We start from the raw sequence: 26,854 nt of genomic DNA, 5'->3' as shown, positions 1-26,854 counted from the left end.
TGTGCTGCTGCGAGTGCCAATCAAAGACAAGCGCTCGACGGGGATTACCTTGAGTGACCCCGCATAGATTAAAATGTGCATGTGAGATGGACAATTCTTCAAGCAGTTTAAGCGGCTTGATGACATGCTTTCCTGGAATATGTGGAGTAGTGCCGGGGCCAGGCAGCCCTTCTAAGGAGCTCTGTTATGATGCTGCTATCCTGTCCTGCAGTATCTGTAGTGCTGCTACTGTTACCGCTGCTATGGAGGTACTGCTACCGGAGGTCTGGCCAAACTCACGCCTGCTACACCCATAGGCTGTGGCTTGCTCAGGGGCAAAGGGCTTTTATGACCGACAAATGAATTTGCAGGTATGTGGCGTCTGGCTTTGAAACCAGTACTGTGGTTTGTTGGCTCTGTCTCTCTCCCACTTGCTTTAACACCCCCCCCCCATCTCCTCTATCGTGCTTTTTTGCTCTCTCCCCCTTTCAGTTTCTTGGGACAGCCACAGTTGCTTGCTGTTCTGCGTATTCACCTTAACACCCATTTAAAGTTTACAATGGGGAACACAGTTAGTTTTTTCTGTACTCTTGCACAATCACACAGTTGCATAGCTACAGTGCCTGGTTTTTGTTCTTGATGATGTACGCTAGGCTAGTTGCTTGCGCGTATGTTCCCGGTATCTACAAATATATAAATAGGCTACACTCTAACATTTAACTTTTTTAACCACGTGTTAAATTTTGTACGGATTGTGTACTTGTCTGAAAGTTGAAGTCACTTGTCCCCCTTTTCTCTCCCAGGGTGACTGAAAATGAGTGAAGTAAATAGAAGGGGTCGGAAATAATTATCTGCGCTTGCCCATAGACGATGTTATTGTTTATTCGCGGCCGTCCAAAACATGTAAAACAAACATTTTAAAAATGACATTGACAAAATATATTTAGTGGGGCCAAATTTTTTCGAATAGTCTATTCCACTCTGGTGGAGCTGGGGAATGAAAGAGATATGTAGTAGCTAAGGCTACTAACTGTGTCTGTGTGCCGAAGCTCGTAGATGGCGCGAGTGACCATCTTCGAGCCTCGCTGGCTGTGGGTCTTGTGATGGGTTGTAAATCTTCATGGCTGCAGAGCAACTGCTGTCCGCAGAACTGGATAATTATTAACTGATTTGCATTTTTCTCATCCTCCTCTCTTACTGGCCTAGGCTCTATATGCGTTTTAGTTAGGTTGAACATTGCTAGAATAATATGGAATTAGGCCTAGGCAAACTACACATTTATGCTACAGCTGTGGAAAGTTATTTTTCTTTTGACTTTTCATTAGATTTTTCTATCTTGGTATTGTTTGCTCACTTTCACAGCTCGTAGCCTAAAATATTTGTAATTTAAAATAAATATTTGATTGAGAATAGCATAGACTTTGATAATTATTCCCATTTAAAAGCTGCAACTTTAGGACAAACACTTTATTAGAATAGTTTGGAAAATACTCTACTCATGACCAGTGGTATAAGATACTACTAAAGTAGTTTTTTGGGGTATCTGTACTTTACTTTACTATTTTAACTTTTACTTCACTACATTCCTAAAGAAAATAATTTCTTTTTTTACTCCCTTTTCCCTGACACCCAAAAGTACTTGTTACATTTTGAATGCTTAGTAGGACAGGAAAATGGTCTAATTCACACACTTCTTAAGAGAACATCCCTGGTCAACCCTACTGCCTCTGATCTGGCGGACTCACTAAACGGTATCAAATCAAATTTTATTGGTCACATACACATGGTTGGCAGATGTTAACCTCTTGCAGCTCCCCCCCTACTTTGTGCAATTTCTGCCTGAAGACATACCCAAATCTAACAGCCTGTAGCTCAGGCACAGAACCTGTGAAAGAAAATACTCTGAAGTTTGTGTAAATGTGAATTGAATGTGGGAGAATAACACACAATAGATCTGGTTTAGATAAAACAATGGAAAAAAAACATACGTTTTTTTATATTTTTGTATCTTTAAAATGAACAAGATAAAACTAACATTCAGATAGGATGATGGGATCAATTTCAGTGAAAAATATGAGGGCAACAGTACTTGTGCAAAGTTTCAGAATGATAACTTCCAAAATGAGTGTGCTATATGACATTTATCATGAAGTCACCCAGGTGTCCCACACAAGTCGCCCAAATCTACCCAAGTGGCCAAATTGGTGAAGGTATACATTTTTAAACAAATAACTACATAAAAAAATACCAAAATGGTGTTCTAACACCCCCCCCCAATATATATATATATATATATATATATATATTTTTTTTTCATTTTATAAATATGAAAAAATAATGATTATTGATTAAAAAATATGAAGAAAAAAATATATACATTTACAAAATAACATGGGTAACTATTTACACACTTTCAATATTTGGAAGACCCTCAGTCCTCTATCAAATCAAACATATTTGTATAGCCCCAGCCTAAAACCCCAAACAGCAAGCAATGCAGGTGTAGAAGCATGGTGGCTAGGAAAAACTCTCTAGAGAGGCAAAAACTTAGGAAGAAACCTAGAGAGGAACCAAGGCTATGAGGGGTGGCCAGTCCTCTTCTGGCTGTGCCGGGTGGAGATAGATCACAGTGGTTGTAGAGGGTGCAACCGGACAGCACCTTGAGTAAAAATGAACATTTTAGGGTTCCATAGCCGCAGGCAGAAACTGGACTGGGGACAGCAAGGAGTCGAAAATGCCAGGTAGTCCTGACGCATGGTCCTAGGGCTCAGGTCCTCCGAGAGAGAGAAAGAGAGAATTAGAGAGAGCATACTTAAATTCACACAGGACACCGGATAAGACTCCCATTCGGAGTCCGTGTCACTGTGAAAGAAAATGTTCAGTTAGAATAGTTTCACATATGAGCCCTGTATCAACAGGTATAATAAACAGATATATATAGATAGTTGAAGGTTGAATATATTATTATTACCTGCTAGATCTACGGTCTCTTTTATATTACGACAGACCAGGTTTATCTACTGTCTGCATTTCACTTTGGCCATTGATGTGGTCCTGCCCTCTCCTCAACAGCCTCAAATAGGCTATTTCATGTGGGGTGGGGCGGCAGACACACGCATCTCACATTTCATGACATTAAATGTTTATATATTGCTTCTAAAATAAATAAAAAAATCACATTTTATATTATTAATTTCAAACAAGGGCATTAGCATGATAAGAACTTACCAGTCCAAAACGATGTCCTCTCCCGTTCAAAAAATATTCCTCCAAAATCGCTAAATGAAGCATCCTACAACAATCTCTGTCTCACCTTCCCAATCAATTTATTCTAAAGTTGTGTGTACATCTGTATATCTAGACTTGACTTAGTCGCCATAAGGATTGATATATAAACAGCTGAATCTGCGTGTTCACCAAACAATGCAATGCGTAATGCGTTTCTCCTTCCGGTATGAAAATGCAATAGCGCATGACTCTCTTCACACTGGAGCTTACTACATGGGTTGGTCTTGCAACACATAAACATGGCGTATTGTCGTTTAGCTCAGCTCATTGGCTATCTACCCAGCTAGATTTTATGACGATCAGTGGTCATTGGGTTAAAAGACAGTCAATCAACGAAACAGCGGGCAAAGGTAAACTATTTATTTTATTGCAGTTTGTGATTTTGTTGCGCCTGTGCTGGTTGAAATAGTTGTTTTTTATGGGGCTCTATGGTCAGATAATCGCATCGTATTCTTTCGCAGTAAATCCTTTTTTGAATCTGACAATGCAGTTGGATTAGCAAGATTCTAGGCTTTTGATACAGGTGAGACACTTGTATTTTTATGAATGTTTAATATGACTATTTATGTAGCGATCACCGTATGTTGTGGAATTTCAGCCCGCTAGCGTGTTCCGTGCGCAGGGAGGTTAATGCAAGTGTAGAGAAATGCTTGTGCTTCTAGTTCCGGCAGTGCAGTAATATCTAACAATTCCCCAACAACTACATAGTACTCACAAGTCTAAAGGGGTGAATGAGAATATAAATATGTGGATGGCCGGGCAGCATAGGCAAGGTGAAATAATGGTATTATATACATATCACTAATGTAAGATATGTAAACATTATTAAAGTGGCTTTATTTAAAATGGCATTGTTTAAAGTGACTAGTGATCCATTTAAGGTGGCCAGTGATTGGGTCTCAATGTAGGCAGCAGCATCTCTGAGTTAGTGATTGCTGTTTTGCAGCCTGATGGCCTTGAGATAGAAGCTGTTTTTCAGTCTCTCGGTCCCAGCTTTGATGCACCTGTACTGACCTCGCCTTCTGGATGGAGGGCAGATAATTTGCCCACAGTGATGCTTTGTGCAGACCGCACAAGAGCCTTGCGGTTGAGGGCGGCACAGTTGCCGTACCAGGCTTGTGAAGCAGCCCGACAGGATGCTCTCGATTTGTGCATTTGTAAAAGTTTGAGTGTTTTAGGTGACAAGCCAAATTTCTTCAGCCTCCTGAGGTTGAAGAGGCGCTGTTGCGCATTCGCCACACTGTATGTGTGGGTGGACAATTTCAGTTTGTCCGTGATGTGTACACAGAGGAACTTAACTATCCACCTTCAACACTGCTGTCCCTTGGGTGTGAATAAGGGGGTACTCCCTCTGCTTCTTTCCTGAAGTCCACGATCATCTCCTTTTGTTTTCTTGACGTTGAGTGGGAGGTTGTTTTCCTGACACCACACTCCGTGTTCCCTCATCTCCTGTCTGTAGGCTGTCTCGTTGTTCTTTCTAATCAAGCCCACTACTGTTGTCTGCAAACTTGATGATTGAGTTGGAGGCGTGCATGGACATGCAGTCGTGGGTGAACTGGGAGTACAGGAGGGGGCTGAGCACGCACCCTTGTGGGGCCCCAATGTTGAGGGCCAGCGATGTGGAGATGTTGTTTCCAACCATCACCACCTAGGGGCAGCCCGTCAAAGTCCAGGACCCAATTGCGCAGGGCGGGGTTGAGACCCAGGTCCTCCAGCTTGATGATGAACTTGGAGGGCACTATGGTGTTAAATGCTGAGCTGTAGTCGATGAACAGCATTCTTACATAGGTATTCCTCTTGTCCAGATGGGATAGTGCAGTGTGATGGCGATTTGCATCGTCTGTGGACCTGTTGGGGATGTATGCAAACTGAAGTGGGTCTAGGGTGGCAGGTATGGCGGAGGTGATATGATACTTGACTAGTCTCTCAAAGCACTTCATGATGACAAGTGCTACGGGGCGGTAGTAATTTAGTTCAGTTATCTTTGCCTTCTTGGGTACAGGAACAATGGTGACCATCTTGAAACGTGGGGATAGAAGACTGGGGTAGGGAGTGCCTGAATATGTCCGTAAACACACCAGCCATGGTCTGTGCATGCTCTGAGGACGCGGCTAGGGATGCCGTCTGGGCCAGCAGCCTTGCGAGGGTTGACACGTTTAAATGTTTTACTCACGGAGGCCCGGGAGGAGGGGGGGCAATCCTTGTTAGCGGGGCCGCGACGGTGGCACTGTATAATCCTCAAAGCGGGCAAAGAGGGCGTTTAGTTTGTTTGGAAGCGTGACATCTGTGTCCGTAACGTGGCTGGTTTTCTTTTTGTAGTCCGTGATTTCCTGTAGACTCTGCCACATATGTCTTGTGTCTGAATTGCGACCCCACTTTGCATTTCGTTTGTTTGATTGCCTTGCAGAGGGAATAACTACACTGTTTATATTCAGCCATATTCCCAGACCTCTTTCCATGGTTAAATGTGGTGGTTCACGCTTTCAGTATTGCGCGAATGCCGGCATCCATCCACGGTTTCTGGTTAGGGTAGGTTTTAATAGTCACAGTGGGTACAACATCCCCAATGCACGTCCTTATAAACTGACTCACAGAGTCAGCGTATAGATCGATGTTGTTCTCTGAGGCTGACCGGAGCATATCCCAGTCCGCATGATCAAAACAATCTTGAAGCGTGGATTCCGATTAGTCAAACCAGCGTTGAATAGTACTTGTCACTGGTACATCCTGTTTGAGTTTCTGCCTATAAGACTGTAGGCGCAAGATGGCGCCGTGGTCGGATTTACCGAAGGGTGGGTGGGGGAGGGCTTTGTATGCATCGCTGAAGTTAGAATAGCAGTGATCGAGTGTTACTCCCGCAAATACTGCAATCAGTATGCTGATTAGAATTTAGGTAGCCTTGTTTTCAAATTTGCTTTGTTAAAATCCCCAGCTACAATAAATGCAGCCTCAGGATATATGGTTTCCATTTTACATAGAGTCCAGTGAAGTTTCTTGAGGGCCGTTTTGGCGTCTGCTTGAGGAGGAATGTACACATCTGTGATGGTTACTGACGAGAATTCTCTTGGGAGGTAATGTGGCTGGCATTTGATTGTAAGGAATTCTAGGTTGAGTGAGCAGAAGGACTTGAGTTCCTTTATGTTGATATGATTACACCATGAGTCATTAATCATGAAGCATACACCCCTGCCCTTCCTCTTCCCAGAGAGGTGTGTGTCTCTGTTGGTGCAATGCATGGAGATGTCTGGTGGCTGAACAAATTCTGACAACATATCCCGAGAGAGCCATATTTCAATCTCTGTTTCTCTGGATGGCAACCCTTGCTTTAATTTTGTCTACCTTGTTGTCAAGAGATTGGACATTGGTGTGTAGTATACTCTGGAGTGGTGGGAGATGTGCACGTCTATGGAGCCTGACTATGAGGCCGCTCCATCTGCCTCTTCTGCGGTGCCATTGTTTTGGGTCTGCTTCTGGGATTAGATCCATTGTCCTGGGTGGTGGTCCAAACAGGGGATCCACTTCGGGAAAGTCAGAATTCCTGGTCGTTGTGTTGGTAAGTTAACGTCATTCTTATATCCAATAGTTCATCCCGGCTGTATGTAATAAGACTTAAGATTTCCTGTGGTAACAAGGTAAGAAAATAATACATTAAAAAAACAAAATACAGCATAGTTTCTTCAGGACTCGAAGCGACCATCTCTTTTGGTGCCATCTTTCATGTGGTGCGTGCCCCTGGCTATTTGTAAAAATAAATAAAAAGGTGCTGTCTGGTCTGCTTAATATAAGGAATTTGACATGATTTATACTTTTCATACTTAAGTGTATTTTAGCAATTACATTTACTTTTGATACTTCAGTATATTTAAAACCAAAGACTTTTACTCAAGTAGGATTGTACTGGGTGACTTTTACTTGAGTCATTTTCTATTAACCTGTAGTGACACCCCATCCCGTGAAAGGGACCGTTGTCATCATCTGACACTAATTAGCATAACGCAACGGACATAAATCTTCCTAGAAAATATACTATTCCTATTCATGAAAATCACAAGTGAAATATATTGGAACACAGCTTAGCCTTTTGTTAATCACCCTGTCATCTCAGATTTTCAAAATATGCTTTACAGCCAACGCTAGACAAGCATTTGTGTAAGTTTATCATAGCATAGCATTATGCCTTGCTAGCAGCAGGCAACCTTGTCACGGATATCAGAAAAGCAATCAAATTAAATCGTTTACCTTTGAACTCCGGATGTTTTCACTCACAAGACTCCCAGGTAGACAACCAAAGTTCATTTTTTCCCAAAATATTATTTTTGTAGGTGAAATAGCTCCGTTTGTTCTTCACAAAATTGTGGTCACCACAACGCCCGAAAAAAAATCAAAATTAGCTCCATAATATCGACAGAAACATGGCAAACGTTGTTTAGAATTCACCCTCAAGGTGTTTTTCTAATATCTATTCGATAATATATCCGTTGAGACAATTGATTTTTCACTAGGACCGATTGGAATAATGGCAACCTCTGTATTTTACGCAAGAATCTCTCTCGGAGCGACCATGTGACCACTTACGCAATGTGGCCGCCTATGGCTATTCTTCAACAGAAATTCGTAAAACTACGTTACAATGCTGTAGACACCTTGGGGAATACGTAGAAAGCGTAAGCACGTTGATGGTACATTCACAGCTGAATAGGGAGTCATTGGAACGCAGCGCTTTCAAAACCTGGTGCACTTCCGGATTGGATTTTTCTCAGGCTTTCGCCTGCAACATCAGTTCTGTTATACTCACAGACAATATCTTTACAGTTTTGAAAACGGTAGTGTTTTCTATCCAGAGCTGTCAATTATATGCATATTCTAGCATATTTTCCTGACAAAATATCCTGTTTAAAACGGGAACGTTTTTTTCCCCAAAAATGAAAATACTGCCCCCTAACACCAAGAGGTTTTTAAAGATGTCATACTTAAAAAGGTAAAGATAATTGGGTACTTTTTCCACATCTGTTCATAACTTTACATTTTCTTAATTTAACTTTGATTTAATATTTCAGTTAGTAGTATTAGGTTTTTTGTAGTTTGGTTCGCAACAGAAAGGGGGGACATCTTTTCTGGCCACTTATGCATGCGTCCTTTCAGTCTTACAATGCTTTGCTCAGCTGTTAGGTTTGTTCAAATTTCTCATTAGAAGAAACAATATCAAGATATAAAATCTCCTTCATTACCTTAGGCTTCCCATGTTTTGGGGTTATTCAAAAACAATTTAACTTTCTGAACCTAGAACTCTGTTAGATTCATTAGTTTGATCATGAAATATCGCTGCAGCAGAAATGTAGCATGCATTCAACTGAAGGAGTGGCTTAATAGGCCAAGTCGTATAGCAAATGGAGAGAATATCAAATTTGGGCTTCTGTAACGAGACACAGGTGTGTTCTCTTTAAAAAAAATATATTAAAAACGGTCTTTTGGCCCAGATCATCTGACATTCGAGAGAGAAAAAAAATATATACAGTGCATTCAGAAAGTATTCAGACCCCTTGACTTTTTCCACATTTTGTTATGTTACAGCCTTATTCTAAAATATAAATAAAAAATCCTTGTCAATCTACACACAACACCCACTTAGTTAACTCTACTCTTAAATACCCCTGCAATGGAGTTTTTTGTTGTTGTGAAATCTAATATTTTCCTAATACTCTGCTATATGGATGTCGCATGGATCTGTTTTGTATATTTTATATTGACCTGTGTTAGTAGTTAGCACCTCTTAGTTATTGCATTACAAGTGATTGCATTAAAACACCAAATTGAACACTGGAGAAAAGCATTCACAAAAAGTATACACCATTACACTTGTATTTCCAAAATGTCTGTCTATCCACCAGACCCGTTGTGTATTCCTCTGCTTGGCTGCTTGCATTGCCATGCGGGATGTTGAAATGGATCCGGACTGGAATAGCTGTTATTTTATGAGGTGACAGAGCCTACTGACCTTCTCCTCCAGCCATGGCCTCCAGGGCCAAAGGGCGTGTGTTTCATGGAGTCAAAGGTGACCTAGAGGAGTTCAGTTCACTGGGCTGTAACCAAGTCCACATGCGGGTTACATGTGAATTACTACCCACACTATAAGCCACACAGATGTTACTCTAGTCTACAGCAGGTGGCAGACTTTCACACAGACGACAGGAGAAGAAATTAAGGAATGTAATTGTAGGGAAATCAGTCAGCGCTATTGCCACGTCTTTTTGAAATATTTTTTTTACACTACTCTCAATAATGCCTGCTTCTTTTGGACATGCAATGGCAAGAAGTGGTTTCCCTCCCTTGTTCTTTTCTTCTTCATAATCACTTGGCAGTGATTATTTATCTAGCAGCAGTCAATCAGAACCATTAGCTTTCTGTAGCGACGCCAAGAGAGCCAAACCTTGCCTTTAGCGCCTGACCAGGTGCCTACTTGGCACAGTGACCTGGATCATGACATGCAGGGGGAGAGTGGACAATCCACTGTTTTTAAGTTAGACCGGTGTTCAATTGCTATTTGAGTCTTTCAAATACTTGTTTGATCTAGCCCACCTGGAGTGCCATGTGGATGGGTTTTGCTGTTTTGCAAGCTCAATAAAGCACAGAGTATTTGAACCCAGGTCTGGAGTCCAGTGGAGGACAGAAATTCTAGTAAGTTTGTTATCTAATTGGATTAGCCTATTGGATCATTGGATTGTAAAAGGTCAAACTGAACTGTAGGTAGGTGGGTTAGATGGCTTGCGGGAGATAAGTATTTTCTGTAAAGTTTGTTCTGTTTTTCTTTGCTCTCTTGGAGAGGAAACCAATTCTGACTTAATTGTACAAGAGTGTTTTCTGAAAGGGTTATGTCCCCCCCCCCCATTTGAGTTGAAGGTCATACCAAACTGAATTGTAGGTAGATGGGTAGGTTGAATAGCTAGCGGTAGATAGTAGTTGGGTATTTTTCAACGGTCTATTCTACTCCCTTTCCTTATTGAAGGTTGTTAACCTCTCTAGGGTATGTGGGCTAGTGTCCCACCTGGCCAACATCCAGTGAGAATGCAGAGCGCCAAATTCAAATACAGAAATACTCATTACAAAAATTCAGAAAAGATACAACTGTTTTACATAGGTTTAAAGATGAACTTCTTGTGAATCCAACCACGGTGTCAGACTTTAAAAAATACTTTACGGCGAAAGCATTCCATACAATTATTTGAGAACATAGCCCAGCAGACAAATCATTACAAACAGTAACCAGCCAAGTAGAAGAGTTACACAAGTCAAAAATAGAGAGAAAAGTAATCACTTACCTTTGATGATCTTCATATGATTGCACTCAGAAGACATGAATTTATTTAATAAATGTTCCTTTTGTTCGATAAAGTCTCGCTTTATATCCGAAAACCTCCCCTTTGTTTGATCATTTTCTTCAGTAATACACAGGCTCCAACGCAGTCAAAACAGGCAGACAAAAAAATCAAAATTGTATCTATAAAGTTCATAGAAACATGTCAAACGATGTTTATATTCCATCCTCAGGTTGTTTTTAGCCAAAATAATCGATAATATTTCAACCGGACAATAACGTCGTTAATATAAAAGGTAAACAAGAAAGGCACACTCTCGGTCTCGCACATGAAAAAGCTCTGTGACACGGCAGGGTCCACTCATTCAAACTACTCTTACTACCTAATTTTTCAGAATACAAGCCTGAAACAATTTCTAGACTGTTGACATCTAGTGGAAGGCATAGGAACTGCAATTTGAGTCCTAAGTCAATGGATACTGTAATGGCATTGAATAGAAAAAGAAAAAAAAAGAAAAAAAATCCAGCTTCCTGAATGGATTTTTCTCAGGTTTTCGCCTGCCAAATCAATTCTGTTATACTCAGACATTATTTTAACAGTTTTGGAAGCTTTAGAATGTTTTCTATCCAAATCTACTAATTATATGCATATCCTATCTTCTGGGCCTGAGTAGAAGGCCATTTAATTTGGGCACGCTTTTCATCCAAAATTCCAAATGCTGTCCCCTACCCTAGAGAAGTTAACAGCGTGTGTGTGTGTGTTTCAAAGATCTCTCTGATGCCCCATTTAAACTCCAGGTTAGGAAAAGGAAAAGATGATCTTGTGGTTGTCATTTCCTTACTCAAACAGCACTAGGGAACCAGTGAAAAGAAGGCGAGAGAGGGGAGAAATGAAAACTCAGACCAGGTCAGGGGGGGAAAAAACACAGTCTAAAAAACTGGCTAACAGGGCTCCATTGAGATTTGGAGAACATCAGTGGTGTGGAAGCAGCACTGGAAGCACTTGAGCAAAATGGGGAGAGAAGACAGGAATGCCATCATGGTGCCCAGATGGTCTCCAAAATAAACACACGTGATCCCTGACCCCACCAGGACTGCTCTAGTGTGGAGGAATAACTGTGGTACAGAAACCTTTTTAAAGAGTTTCACAAGTGGTATTACCTGAACGTCTCCAAAAGGAACATAGATTTTTGTTGTTGCTAAATGTTTTCTGTTTTGTTGCTGAACACGACCCATGTCTACTTGGCCAAATGGTGTCTCTGATCTGTCTGTAGATCGAGCCCACCACTAATGTCGGTCTTCATGCATTCAAATTCATCCTTGTCAATCTTCATGCTTTTTAAATAATCTACTTATCTTCTCTGCCTTTCTCCCTGTTTCTACTATTTCTCTCTTGTTCTCGTTCACTCTTGCTCGCTCTCCTTTTATCTTCTCTGCCTCATTCCCCCTCTGCCTCACCACTGAGTTTTGAAATTCCTTGGCCCCATCCGGTACCAGCATGGTATGTTTGGCTTGGCATAGCCAGACTTGTTCCAGAACAGTTCTTTCGTGGAACAGGCAGAGGAGGGAGGTAGTCTGGTGTTCTGCGCCAGCAATGATAATAAAGAATGTTGCTCTATTCTCAATCACTCTGTGGGACTTGTCTTCAGACCTGTATCTGACCCAGGGGTTCTGCTATCTAGTATCTACTGCTTTTAGTGAATACATTCTAAACTATTACTGGTAAATATGCATGTAATGTATGCTTATGTGTTATGAACGTTCACTATGTGGATATACTTTACCAGTCAAGTTTGGACACACCTACTCATTCTAGGATTTTTTGAAAATATTGACTATTTTCTACATTGTAGAATAATATTGAAGACATCAAAACTATTAAAAAACACATATTGAATCATTAACCAAAAAATTGCCTTATTAAATGTGTGCCTTATTAAAAGTTAATTTGTGGAATTTCTTTCCTTAATGCATTTGAGCCATTCAATTGTGTTGTGACAAGGTATGGTTGGTATACAGACAATATAACCCTATTTTGTACAATACCAAGTTCTTATTATGACAAGAACAGCTCAAATAAGCAAAGAGAAATTAGTCCATTACTTAAGGCATGAAGGTCAGCCAATCCGGAAAATGTCAAGAACTTTGAACAAATCTTCAAGATCAGTCGCAAAAACCATCAAACGCTATGATGGAACTGGCTCACATGAGGACCGCCACAGGAAAGGAAGACCCAGCGTTACTTCTGCTGCAGAGGATATGTTCATTAGAGTTACCAGCCTCAGAAATCGGCAAGTAACTGCACCTCAGATTGCAGCTCATAGAGTTCAGGTAACAAACACATCAACTGTTCAGAGGAGACTGGGTGAATCAGGCCTTCATGGTCAAATTGCTGCAAAGAAAACACTACTAAAAAACACCAGTAAGAAGAAGAAAATACTTGCTTGGGCCAAGAAACACTAGCAATGGACATTAGACAGGTGGAAATCTGTCCTTTGGCCTGATTAGTCCAAATGTGAGGTGTTTGCGTTCAACTGCTGTGTCTTTGTGAGATGCAAAGTAGGTGAACGGATGCTCTTCGCATGTGTGGTTCCTACCATGAAGCATGGAGGTGGTGTGGTGGTGCTTTGCCGGCAACACTCAGTGATTTATTCAGAATTCAAGGCACGCTTAACCAGCATGGCTACCACAGCATTCTGCAGAAAAATCATCCCATGTGGTGTGCGCTTCGTCCAACAATCATTTGTTTTTCAACAAGACAATGACCCAACACACCTCCAGGCTGTGTAAAGGCTATTTGACCAAGAAGAGTGATGGAATGCTGCATCAGTTGACCTCAACCCAATTGAGATGGTTTGGGATGAGTTGGACCGCAGAGTGAAGGAAAAGCAACCAACAAGTGCTCTGCTTAAATTGGAACTCCTTCAAGACTGTTGGAAAAGCATTCCAGGTGAAGCTGCTTGAGAGAATGCAACGAGTGTACAAAGCTGTCATCAAGGCAAAGGGTTGCTACTTTGAAGAATCAAAAATATTACATATTTTTATTTAACACTTTTTTTGTTTACATGATTCCATATCTGTTATTTTGTAGTTTTGATGTCTTCACTATAATTCTACAATGTACAAAATTGTAAAAAATAAAAATAAAGAAAACCCTTTGAATGAGTAGGTGAATGAGTAACTTTTGACTGATCCTGTATATAAATGTGTACTTTAGTATTTTTATACAAAATGCAACATTAAGATCCTTTTCATCATTGGTGCATCCGCCAAAAGCTTTATATTGATTGGTGGCTGCAAAAGTAAATCTTGGTTTGTATAGTATCTGTATTCTTGCTGTAAGCTAATGTGATTATTAATTGTCATGGGCAATCATAATGACTTGAATGACTGCGTATATGAACTCTGATTTTTCTAAGATGGGTTGGGGTGGTTGTGGGTTCAGGACACCCTATCACTCACCCCATCTTTCACTGTAATTCTCTTCATTTAGTTGTCATGTGAGGCCTTTGATTTTCTACACCAGCTGAATCCAGGGGGAACAATCGCATGTATTGTACTTATGGTGTGTGTGTGTGTGTGGCATGATCCTGTGGACACCCCCTCCATGTGAAGATCATCAAAGGAAGCCATAGTCATCTTATTGACACTGGGTGCATGACCAGGCTGTTAAACTCCACTCCTGGTTCCCTTTTGTTTCTTATTTGGTTAGCTTTGAGGATATTGGACTGCCTGGTAAATGGGGGAATAACCCTAGGGCATTTAGGCTAGCTCGTCACATTATGACATAGTACTGTTGTTCAGTTTGTGGGACAGTCTGTCTGTTCTCTCTTTAGTCTGAATAATTAAGCAGCAGACCACTCAATGAACTTTTAGCAGGCTTCTGAATGTGTAAGGGGTCAGGCATTGAGTTTGGGTGATTGCTGCAAAAGTAAAGATAATTAACTGTTGTTTGATTTGTGGCTTCGCTTGGCTGGAGAGTGCATTAATAGGCCATGAAATGGTATATCATATCTGAAATAAACCGTAGGTCGCTCTAAAATTCATGGTGTGATTTGTAGGTCCGTCAGTTTATTGCTTTGTGAATGGTAATGAAGATATTGAGAACAAATGCTTGAATCCAATTCAAGTCTTTAATTTACATCCCAACGGAAGGATTGTGCTCAGCTGAAACACTATGCCAGACAAGTTTTACACCTCCTACTGTCAACTTGCACGTGTTCATTGGTCTCATTCTCACTGGTCAAGTGCAAAAACACCTATACCAACTCATTGGTCATTTACATTAAAACTGGTCAACATGGCAACATATGGATTCTAGATAATACTGAAGATACTGTGTATGCAATGGCACATCTGATCTTCTTAGTTGTCTGTGAGACGTGCAAAGCGGCCCATACCTTCCCGAGAAGTTAACTAGTCACACAGGCAATGTGTAGGAGAAAGGTGTTTTAGCCATGTTACAGAAATACACATGTATTGTAAGTCGCTCTGGATAAGAGTGTCTGCTAAATGACTTAAATGTAAATGTAATGTATTGAAACATAGTCAGTGCCCATCATTTGGTATTTTTTACGGTGTCACTTATTTTTCATCCTGAATCCTTTTCTTTCCTAAAGGGTGTTGTTCTAGCGCACCACTATTATGTTGCCTTAAAAGGAAAGTGGGTCATGGCGAGCTGTTTTAGCTGTGTGCCTCATTAACCCCACTCACTCGGTCACTAAATAGGAATTCAAACATGGCCAGACTTTTAAAACTAGACATTAGTGAGCAGTGGGCTGCCTTTTTGTAAACTTTCTGGCCCAGATTGAACTGCGTCATCATGATGAACTTGAATAGACTAGAGTGCTCTCTGTCTGGCATAATGAGAGATTAGAGAATCTCCCTATTTGATGACTCTGGTGAAGAGTTGCCATGTATACATTTTAAAAATAGTAATTTAAAAAATGTATCCTTGTTTTTTTCCTAGCAAATAACACGATCCTCACAAGAAGAAAAGTCAGACGATAAACCTGAAGAGGACAAGTTGGAGAAGTCAGAGAAAAAAGAGGACGAGCAGAATAAGGAAGAGGAAGAGAAAGATGAAAAGGAGGACTCCAGGTGAGTTTTGAATAGCTCAGTGTGCGTATACACTTTTGCATGGGTTTCCCACAGGTACAGCTTTTAGTCCTGGCTATAGTCAGCCTCTGGCCCGATCCACCTCTGAGAATCTGTACCTCCCAGTAAATGTTTACCTTCAGTTGAGGTGACAGGAATTCTGGAGCCCTCATAGATGTGGGTTTAGATCAAGGGTTTAGAAGAATTGAGGAAAAGCTCAATGAAAAAGAGCTACTGGCTCTGAAGAGGAGAGCCCGTCAGACATCTTGACCCCAGGACTCTGATCCATTAGCCAGATAACTCCCTGCCTTTTTACCCAGCTGGATCAGTGGGCAGCAGTTAATCATGGCTCGTGTCCTAACCAACCATCAAATAAGAAATGCAAGTGCCTGTAAATTCCACAATGGACATTTTCATAAACTGTCAAGCCTATTTGCATAGCTAAATGCTTAGGAACATCTAAATAATAGTCCAATCTAAATAATAATAATAATTACAAAACAACAAAAAAAAACATTTTATTTTTTTACAGGCACTTGCATTTCTCATTTGATGGTTGGTTAGGACACATGAGTCATGACTAACTGCAGCCCACTGATCCAGCTGGGTAAAAAGGCAGGGAGTTATCTGGCTAATGGATCAGAGTCCTGGGGTCAAGATGTCTGCCGGGCTCTTCTCTTAAGAGTCAGTAGCTCTTTTTAATTTCTCATTTCCTCAATTCTTCTAATCCCTTCTCCATCTCAAAATTAATTGGAGTTGAATAAAGAGTTGAGTTGAATAAAATAAAACAATCCCTTCTCTTGTGTCCTTCAGGGACATTGGAAAAGACAAAGACAAGTGTGACGGCGGGGAGGACGAGGACGGTAAGGAGCAGAGCACGCCACGTGGCAGGAAGACCGCCAACAGCCAGGGCCGGCGCAAGGGAAGGATCACCACGCGCTCCATGGCCAATGAGGCTGCCTCTGTGGCGGCCGAGGAGCCACTGCCACCCGAGCCTCTCTTGCCCTCCGAGCCCCCTCAGCCTTCCAAACCTGAGCCTACTATCCAGAAGGCTGTGAGAGAGCCCACCAAATCTGCACCGGGTGAGCCCCTCATGGACCCTAACAGAGGAGGTAAGCACCTCAGCTATTCTACGCTTTTAGTAGCCCACTACCATCCCCTGGAAGAAGAAAAAAAATGTTTACCAAGATGCATCTCAAAAAAATAGACTTATGCTTACTAAGGTGGTTTACTAGTTTTGTGGTTATGTTGTATTTGTGACAATGGGACTGAGTAGATAATAAGTCTCAACTCCTGTCAACACGAGGTATTGCTCCTCAGCTATGGAGGTTTGAACAAGTGTGTGGGGAGTGAACTGTGGCTTCATGATTATCTTATGTGAGTTTTTTTCCTGGAAAGGCCCTGAAATATAATAGCATTGTGAGGATGCTTTTATAGGTCCCAGCTATAGAAGAGGACGGCACAACTTGCCTAAATAAGTCCCAATGGTCATACAGCTGAGCTGAAACACCTCTTGCTTTAAGAAAAACACCACATACTATATAATTAACCCCAGGTACCTTTACACACACGTGACAGGGTGGGCAGTTAACAACTGGAGTCAGTTCTATTCATTAGCTATATTTCTATCATGTCACCGCACTGAATAGGTCCCTGGTTCACCAGGTTCAGGTTGACTTTCTTTTTGATGTTTTGCTGCTCAACACAATGCCATAACAGACTGTCTCACTTCTGTAACCTAGCCAGGGGTTCAGTCGGTCTAGCCTATACCCTAGCCATCATCACAATGGCAATAGTGTGGTGTCTGGGGTGGACCTGTTGTCATGGCTCCTCACAGCTGTACCTCAGCCTAAACACTTCATTTGTCCTTGTGCTGCTCTGAGAGCTTCTTTTGATGTTTGTGTGCTGAACGTCAAGACTGTGCAGGCTCAGGTCTCTGACCAGAGGATTCAAGCAAACACAAAAGTGTTTTAGAAAGGTGAATTTAAGCTACATCCTTGTAAAGATTTGAATGGAATAATTGATTATCCATCTCAGAAAGGTGAATATCCATCCAAAGATGTAAAATCAAGTTGTATTATTTTAAGGAATTTCGTCTTTATGGCTAATTTCTGTATTGACCAAAACCTACATGTTGTGCTGTCCTTTTTAAAGTCAGACTGGGAAATAAGGTGCAGTTTGTCAACCCCTTGTCCCCTCTTGACTCTGGTGCATCACGGATTTGCATAGGACCATTTTAAGTTCAATCTTCTGAAATGACTGACTGCTGAGCAGACTGCTTGTCTCCTCTCTTCTCCTCTGCTGATTCACAGCCTCCGTGCTGGTTTTGTGTGTGTTAGGCTTGGGCGGTAATCCAGATAGTCATACCTTTTGCCATCCTGGGATATTCGGTAATACCATCACTGAACACAAAGGAGTGCTATTTTCAAACCCCACTGAGCCTTTGGGTAGGGTAGCCTAGTGGTTAGAACGTTGGACTAGTAACCGGAAGGTTGCAAGTTCAAACCCCTGAGCTGACAAGGTACAAATCTGTCGTTCTGCCCCTGAACAGGCAGTTAACCCACTGTTCCTAGGCCGTCATTGAAAATAAGAATTTGTTCTTAACTGATCTTGCCTAGTTAAATAAAGGTAAAAAAAAAAAAAATTAATACAAAGGTTAGCCGATAACAAGTACATGTAAAATCCCATAGAGAATGCTAACGAGCGTATTGCAAAAAATGTATATGGTCTCTGACTGAAATTATTTGCAGGACAGACATCCCAGCTCAAAGTTATACAAGTAACAAAAAAATGTTACTCATAGTTTGCTGCAGGCACAAAACAAATATTAGACAGCAAGGCTCTAAAATCTAGGAGAGGATTTCTCTGATTTTACCAAGCAAAGCTTTAATTTTGAAAGAAGCTAACCATTTAGCTAACAAGCTACTAAATCAGCAAATCGAATGCACAACTGCATTTAGCACATTTTACACTTAACTTAGCCAGATAGGTCTTATAACTACTAACATTTAGTTGTGCATTCCATACTGTAACTATGTCCCCTGGTGCATGCTACACAAGAGTGAGTAAACATACACCACTTGAATGGGGACTACCGGTATGCTTCATAATGAGAAATTATGTGACAGGTGAAATGAAGAATGCGATTTTCTTTATCTCCTAATGTATTGCACAAGTTGACTGCAGGTATTTGCTTAAAAAGTAGCTTCAAATATAAACATTTATAAAAATTTGCCAAAGAAATAGTTTCAACGGTATTGACGGGATTGGTACAGTTGAAGTCGAAAGTTTACATATACCTTAGCCAAATACATTTAAACTCAGGTTTTCACAATTCCTGACATTTAATCCTAGTAAAAATACCCTGCCTTAGGTCAGTTAGGATCACCACTTTATTTCAAGAATGTGAAATGTCAGAAGAATAGTAGAGAATTTTTATTTCCGCTTTTATTTCTTTCATCATATTCCCAGTGGGTAAGAAGTTTACACACACTCAATTAGTATTTGGTAGCACTGCCTTTAAATTGTTTATGGGGCGGCAGGGTAGCCTAGTGGTTAGAGCGTTGGACTAGTAACCGGAAGGTTGTCAGCTCGGGGGTTTGAACTTGCAAGGTACAAATCTGTCGTTCTGCCCCTGAACAAGCAGTTAACCCACTGTTCCTAGGCCGTCATTGAAAATAAGAATTTGTTCTTAACTGACTTGCCTAGTTAAATAAAGGTAAAAAAAAAAAAACTTGGGTCAAACGTTTTGGTTAGCCTTCCACAAGCTTCCCACAATAAGTTGGGTGAATTTTGGCCCATAACTCCTGACAGAGCTGGTGTAACTGCGTCAGGTTTGTAGGCCTCCTTGCTCGCACACACTTTTTCAGTTCTGCCCACACATTTTCTATAGGTTTGAGGTTAGGAATTTGTGATGGCCCTATCTTGACTTTGTTGTCCTTAAGCCATTTTGCCACAACTTTGTAAGTATGCTTGGGGTTATTGTCCACTTGGAAGAGCCATTTGCGACCAAGCTTTAACTTCCTGACTGATGTTTTGATGATGCTTAAATATATCCACATAATTGTCTTCCCTCATGATGCCGTCTGTTTTGTGAAGTGCACAAGTCCCTCCTGCAGCAAAGCACCCCTACAACATGATGCTGCCACCCACGTGCTTCACGGTTGGGATGGTGTTCTTCAGCTTGCAAGCCTCCCCCTTTTCCTCCAAACATAACGATGGTCATTATGGCCAAACGGTTCCATTTTTGCCTCATCAGACCAGAGGACATTTCTCCCAGAAATATGATATTTGTCCCCATGTGCAGTTGCAAACTGTAGTCTGGCTTTTTTCTTGACATTCCCACCGCCATGCTTGACTTGAGGTGGTGTTGGGTTTTCCGCAGACATAGCTGTGTTGATTTTGACCAAAAAGGTTCATTTTGGACTCATCGGTTCAGAGAATGGACTTCCAGAAACCTTCAGGTTTGTCCAGGTGGTCTCTGGCAAAGTTAAGATGGGCATTTTGGTTATTTCTTTGACAGCAGAGTCTTCTTCCTAGCAACCCTCCCATGAATTGCATTTCGGTTCAAATCTAATTTTATTTTTCACATGCGCCAAACACAACAGGTGTAGTAGACAAGCCCTTTACCAAAATTCAAAAGGCACTTGCACATGCGAGCAATCTTTTTTTGCAGGTGCATGGTAACAGTTGAACAAGATGAAGGAAAAATCCCTTAACCAACAAAGCAGTTAAGAAAATACCTTTAAAAATAAGTAAGATGAGGATATCAAATAATTAAAGAGCAGCAGTAAATGACAATAGCGGGGCTATATACAGGGGGTACCGGTACAGAGTCAATGTGCAGGGGGGGGGGGGGGGGGTCAGCAATGTAAATAGTCTGGGTAGCCATTTGGTTAGCTGTTCCGGAGTCTTATGGCTTGGGGGTAGAAGCTGTTTAGAAGCCTCTTGGACCTAGACTCGGCGCTCCGGTAACACTTGCCTTGCGGTAGCAGAGAGAGCACCCTATGACTAGGTTGGCTAGAGTCTTTTACAATTTTTAGGGCCTTCCTCTGACAACCGTCTGGTATAGAGGTCCTGGATGGCAGGAAGCTTGGCCCCAGTGATGTACTGGGCCGTGCGCAATACCCTCTGTAGTGCCTTGCGTTCGGAGTCCGAGCAGTTGCCATACCAGGCAGTGATGCAACCAGTCAGGATGCTCTCGATGGTGCCGCTGTAGAACTTTTTGAGGATCTAAGGACCCATGCCAAATGTTTTCAGTCTCCTGAGGGGGAATAGATTTTGTCGTGTCCTCTTCACGACTGTCTTGGTGTGCTTGGACCATGTTAGTTTGTTGGTGAATTGGACGCCAAGGAACTTGAAGCTCCACTCCAGCCCTGTCGATGAGAATGAGGGTGTACTCGGTCCTTCTTTTCCTGTAGTCCACAATCATATCCTTTTGACTTGATCACGTTGAGGGCGAGGTTGTTGACCTTGCACCACTGTTGATGTTGAGACTGGTGTTTTGCGGGTACTATTTAATGACGCTCCCAGTTGAGGACTTGTGAGGCTTCTGTTTCTCAAACTAGACACTCTAAAGTACTTGTCCTCTTTCTCAGTTGTGCACCGGGGCCTCCCACTCTTTCTATTCTGGTTAGAGCCAGTTTGTGCTGTTCTGTGAAGGGAGTACTACGAGATTTTCAGTTTTTTGGCATTTTCTCGCATGGACTATCCTTTATTTCCCAGAACAAGAATAGACAGTTTCAGAAGGTCTTTGTTTCTGGACATTTTGAGCATGTAATCAAACCCACAAATGCTGACGCTCCAGATACTCAACTACACTACAGAAGGACCGTTTTATTGCTTCTTTAATAAGAACAACAGTTTTCAGCTGTGGTAACATAATTGCAAAAGGGTTTTCTAATGACCAATTTTCCTTTTAAAATGGTAAACTTTGATTAGCTGCAGCATGAGAGGCCTGCAAATCTCTAGATGTTATGTTTGGGTTTGCCTGATTTATTTATTTTCTTTTGGCTCTTGGGGATATTTTGGGAAGGGGTCCACTTCTAGGCCGAGTTGCTGTCATGTTATATGCTCTCCATTTGTAAATTATTTTATAGCCTTCCCCAGACTGATGTGCTCTCAGTACCCTCGTCCTGATGTCCTCTGAGATCTCCTATCCTCTCTGCATGGTGTGGTTTGTATTCACCTGGATGGGTAACACCAAACTGACCAGGTTTTTGATCTGTATTTATCAGAGTCCTGCCCAAACTCATTCCTAACGATCTCTCCTTTGGTAACAAATTATTTACCCACCTGATTTTACTTACCTACTTGATTTAACCAATGCAACTTGGGGTTCACTTATTTTTGCACCTGCACTAATTCCTTTTAATTTTGTTTTTCTGCTACATGCATGATTTCCTATATTGGTAAATATAAACCTGTAATATCAGATCACAAAGACTGGTTCTGATTAAATCAAGATGTCATGGTAAAAACAAATCTGTAATTGCTCAAGGGGTTCACATACTTTCAAGCAGCACTGTACTGTATACTGCCCAAGCCTAGTGTTTGTGTTTTAAAACCCAGTTTGATCTCATTCAGAGTCTCACCAGTCCTATGAGCCGGGTCAAAAGCAGTCCATTGTATAGGGTCAGTCCAAAATGGCCCCATATCTCTTCAAAGAGCCAGCCGAGATTAATGACCTGCCCACCTCCCTGGATCTTGAAAGCCATGATGGGGTCATGAGGGAATGGCAGTAAGATTAGGTGAACATGTTGAACGGGACAGGAGCAGTGATTCAGTAAACATTTGAGTAGATTTAAGTCTGTGTGGCCCTAGACCGTTCGCTAGGTGCCGTCTAAACCGTAAGAATGTATCTCCTCAGTAAAAATGTTTTGTGTAAATGTCGGGTTCGTACTGCATCTATATTGGTCCAAATGTTTACACAATCTCTGGGTCCAGTGGAGTAGGCTGGGCCAGGGTTCACTCTCTCTCAGCCCCAGCCTCCATCTGTGTGTGTGTGTGTGTGTGTGTGTGTGTGTGTGTGTGTGTGTGTGTGTGTGTGTGTGTGTGTGTGTGTGTGTGTGTGTGTGTGTGTGTGTGTGTGTGTGTGTGTGTGTGTGTGTGTGTGTGTGTGTGTGTGTGTTGCATTGTAGCAGCGATATGAGTGGTAAATCTGTTGGCTGTTCTCTCTGTCTATTTTGTCCCTGTCCAAGGCCGTTTCCCAAAGAGGGGGATGTTGGGAGGCCTGTCTCTACTCCGCTGTTTAGAGCCAGATCAGGTGACACGGACCCTCCCCTTGGGGGGGGGAGGGAGGAGGGGGTTGAGGGAGAGGAGAGAGAGAGTGAAGGGAAATAGGAGGGAGCATGAGAGAGCACGAGAGAAAGGGAGTGTAAGAGAGAGCGTGAGGGGTAGGTCTCGGCAGCGAGCCACAGAATGTAAACTGATTATTAGATTAGCAGCCATGAGAAGCAAGACGGCTGAGAAGCGGATCGAGCTTGGTACTGTACTTTCTCTCTCTGTGGGCTGATTATGAAGGTTTCTGTTCTCTCTCTGTGACTTAAGCAGGAGGAGCTGCTGCTGCGAACGGCGAAACCGGAGAGACTTCTCGCTGGACCGAGGAGGAGATGGAGGTTGCCAAAAAAGGTAGTGTTTTTGTTTTATTTCTCTTATTTCTCTATCTACTGTTTTTCTCACCCCTCTCTCTTTCGAGTTTGATCTCTCTAGTCGAAATTTGTATTTATTATTGATCCCCATTACTTCCTGCCAAGGCAGCAGCTACTCTTCCTGGGGTCCAGCAAAATTAAGACAGTTATACAATTTTAAAAACATTACAATATATTCGCAACACATTAAGTGTGTGCCCTCAGGCCCCTGCTCTACTACCACATATCTACGGCACAAAATCCATGTGTACGTGTGTGTATGTTATCTTATGCATGTGTTTGTGCTTGTCTCTTCGCAGTCCCCGCTGTTCCATAAGGTGTATTTTTATCTGTTTAAAACTGATTCTACTGCTTGCATGAGTTACTTGATGTGGAACAGAGTTCCAAGTATTTCTGTCTCTATGTAGTACTGTGCACCTCCCATAGTCTGTTCTGGACTTGGGGCTTGTGAAGAGACCTCTGGTGGAATGTCTTGTGGGGTATGCATGGGTGTCCGAGCTGTGTGCCAGTAGTTCAAACAGACAGCTCAGTGCATTCAACATGTCAATACCTCTCACAAATACAAGTTTGCTCCCACATAAACTATCACTCTGACACTCGCCTGGCTGGGTGCATAACTGGTGGAGGCTTTTAGGGCGAAGCAAGACTGAGTGGTTTGAGCGAGGATACTTTTTCTGGTAGCTAACTGCAGTGGCTCTGTTCTGCGTGCCGATCAAAACTGATCTATTAGGCCAAAGTATGAAGTAACATCGTGACAGTTTGAGTTTCCTCTAAAGATCATATCTATTAATCACAAAAACAATTTGCCAGGCCTCTGGATCTTATAGGACTTTACCCCAAAACATTTTCTCTCCAAAACCACTCCTTTTGAGAGGTGAGTCTTTCATTTCATGCAGTTACTGACAGTGGACACAACAGCGTTTCTGCCTTCGCCAGTTGCGTCACTCAGTCCATGGGAGATTGACCCCATCGACCCATAGTTACCTTCCAGCCAGGCCAGTACTCCTCCATCTCTGTCAGTGTAGACTCTGGTGGACAATGGGAGAAAAAGGTAGAGGGCGAGACATGTCGAGTTTCCATCATTTATCCTGGTGTTTTACCGAAAAGGCTCAGACTTTTCTGTTTCCATCTACGTGTACCAGCACCTGTGTCTCACTGGGCCATGGCGTCGGTGGACCTGCTCCTCCTTGGGGCCAATGCCAGGCCACTGGTACTTTTCAGCTGTCATTTCCATAATAATGGCTAACTGTGAACTTTAGCACCTTCTCACAAAGTAACGGTCTTGATAATGCAGAGGTTGTTGATTCTGCTCGCCCAAAGTTTTTAGTGTCAGGAGAAACAATAACACTAGAGCTTACTTTAATAGAAAACACTGGCATTACTTTGGTGTGGGGACTGTCTTAGGTGGAAGTGCAGCATGAGAGTGCCAATGGGGCTAAGCACATTGGACAGGAGAGTAAATAGAAGGATTAATGCGGATTAATTAAGGCTGTTTTGGGTGGGTTTGCGGATTTGGAAATGATTTGGTCACGCCTCCCCCAACCCATGTACATTTTTCCGTACATAGATTTTAGTCGACAAACCTAGCCTATATATCCCAGGGAGTTACTACCTCTGCTGTGTATTTCTGTATTTTCTGTATTGCAGAATGCTGATGCCAGATACAGTATTCTGGTTTGCCATTGGTATCATTTGGTTGGTCATACATTCACAGCCAAAAGTGAATCACTGTAATCATACAGTGACTAGGGCTGTTAATTTAGAGTAGTCTGGTTGAATTAACAGGGTCTAGCAGAGATGCCACTGATACCCAAGGTCTTAAATCTGAAGCTCCTCCAGACCAGACAGTACAGAGGGGGAGTTTTCAAAAGCTGACATGTTTGAAAGGAGCACTATCATTCATTGGGCTGCCTAACAATAGTGTACATTCGATGCTGGCACAGTGTTCTGCGTAGTTTCACAACAGCCTTTTTATGTTTTGCCCACTGCTGGATGGGTCAGAGAGTGCCCCCCCCTGTCTTTTTTCTCACGTTCTCCCCCCTATCTTCATGTAAGCTGTATGTAACAGGGCTTGTACATGTGAGAAGGAGGATAGGTGTTAGTGCTGTACTAGTCGTAGGCCTCATGACGAATATTAGGAATCAGTCCGTCTGAAAGCAGCATTAAGTCCTACACAATTTAACACATATCAACAACAAAAACTTTTAGGAAAGACACTGACATGAATACTTATATTAATCTAAGAGATGGGTGAATATAGCGTTCACATTATTCACACATTTTCAAATCAACATGTATCACATGCTACGTAAACAACAGGTGTAGACTAACACTGACATGCTTACTTACGGGCCCTTCCCAGCAATGCAGAGAGGGGGGAAAAAAGACACAGTAGAAAGAATAGCAAAGAACATTGAAAAATAATAACTCAAGGAATAAACATACAATTATTCCTTGTGTTATTATTTTTAACTATGAGTAACGATAACTTGGCTATATACGCGGCGTACCAAGTCGAAGTGTAGGGTTACGAGGTAGTTATGTACATGTACAGTGCATCCGGAAGGTATTCAGACCCTTTGACAATTTCCACATTTTGTTACGTTACTGCCTTATTCTGAAATTGATTAAATAAAAACTATTTCCTCATCAATCTACACACAATACCCCATAATGACAAAGCTAAAACAGGTTTTTAGAAATTTTTGCAAATGTATTAATAATGAAAAACAGATACATAAGTATTCAGACCCTTTGCTATGAGACTCTAAATTGAGCTCAAGTGCATCCTGTTTCCATTGATCATCCTTGAAATGTTTCTAGAACTTGATTGGAGTCCACCTGTGGTAAATTTTGAATGTTTGCTGCATTGAAGGTCCCCAAGAACACAGTGGCCGCCACCATTCTTAAATGGAAGAAGTTTGGAACCACCAAGACTCTTCCTAGAGCGAGCTACCCGGCCAAACTGTGCAGTCGGGGAGAAGGTCAGCGAGATGACCAAGAACCCAATGGTCACTCTGACAGAGCTGTAGAGTTCCTCTGTGGAGATGGGAGAACCTTCCAGAAGGAAAACTATCTCTGCAGCACTCCACCAATCAGGCCTTTATGGTAGAGTGCCCAGATGGAAGCCACTCTTCAGTAGTAGGCACATGATCGACCGCTTGGAGTTTGCCAAAAGGCACCTAAAGGACTCAGACCATGAGAAACAAGATTCTCTGGTCTGATTAAACCAAGATTGAACTATTTGGCTTGAATGCCAAGCGTCACTTCTGGAGGAAACCTGGGACCATCCCTACGGTGAAGCGTGGTGGCAGCATTAGGCTGTGGGTATGTTTTTCAGTGGCAGGGACTGGGAGTCTAGTCAGGATCGAGGGAAAGATGAACGGAAGAAGTACAGAGATCCTTGATGAAAATCTGCTCCAGAGCTCAGGACCTCAGACTGAGGCGAAGGTTCACCTTCCAACAGGACAACAACCCTAAGCGCACAGCCAAGACAACACGGGAGTGGCTTTGGGACATGTCTCTGAAT

At 42.0% G+C, this 26,854-nt stretch overlaps 1 protein-coding gene across 3 annotated transcripts in view; it reads left to right on the top strand.

The window, feature by feature from the left end:
* LOC124010745 (nuclear receptor corepressor 1-like) overlaps positions 1-26,854 on the top strand; it is a 125,127-nt gene that overhangs the window by 57,502 nt on the left and 40,771 nt on the right. For all 3 annotated transcript variants that reach the window (XM_046323406.1, XM_046323397.1, XM_046323390.1), the window contains exons 15-17: positions 15,549-15,679; positions 16,490-16,788; positions 23,225-23,305. In XM_046323406.1, the coding sequence (XP_046179362.1) occupies positions 15,549-15,679; positions 16,490-16,788; positions 23,225-23,305 (511 nt within the window). The remainder of the gene's footprint in view (positions 1-15,548; positions 15,680-16,489; positions 16,789-23,224; positions 23,306-26,854) is intronic.

Source organism: Oncorhynchus gorbuscha, linkage group LG02, assembly GCF_021184085.1.
Source record: "Oncorhynchus gorbuscha isolate QuinsamMale2020 ecotype Even-year linkage group LG02, OgorEven_v1.0, whole genome shotgun sequence".
Taxonomy (NCBI): Eukaryota; Metazoa; Chordata; class Actinopteri; order Salmoniformes; family Salmonidae; genus Oncorhynchus; species Oncorhynchus gorbuscha.
The sequence above is the reverse complement of the archived record's forward strand: the minus strand, read 5'-3'. Positions and strand labels throughout refer to the sequence as shown.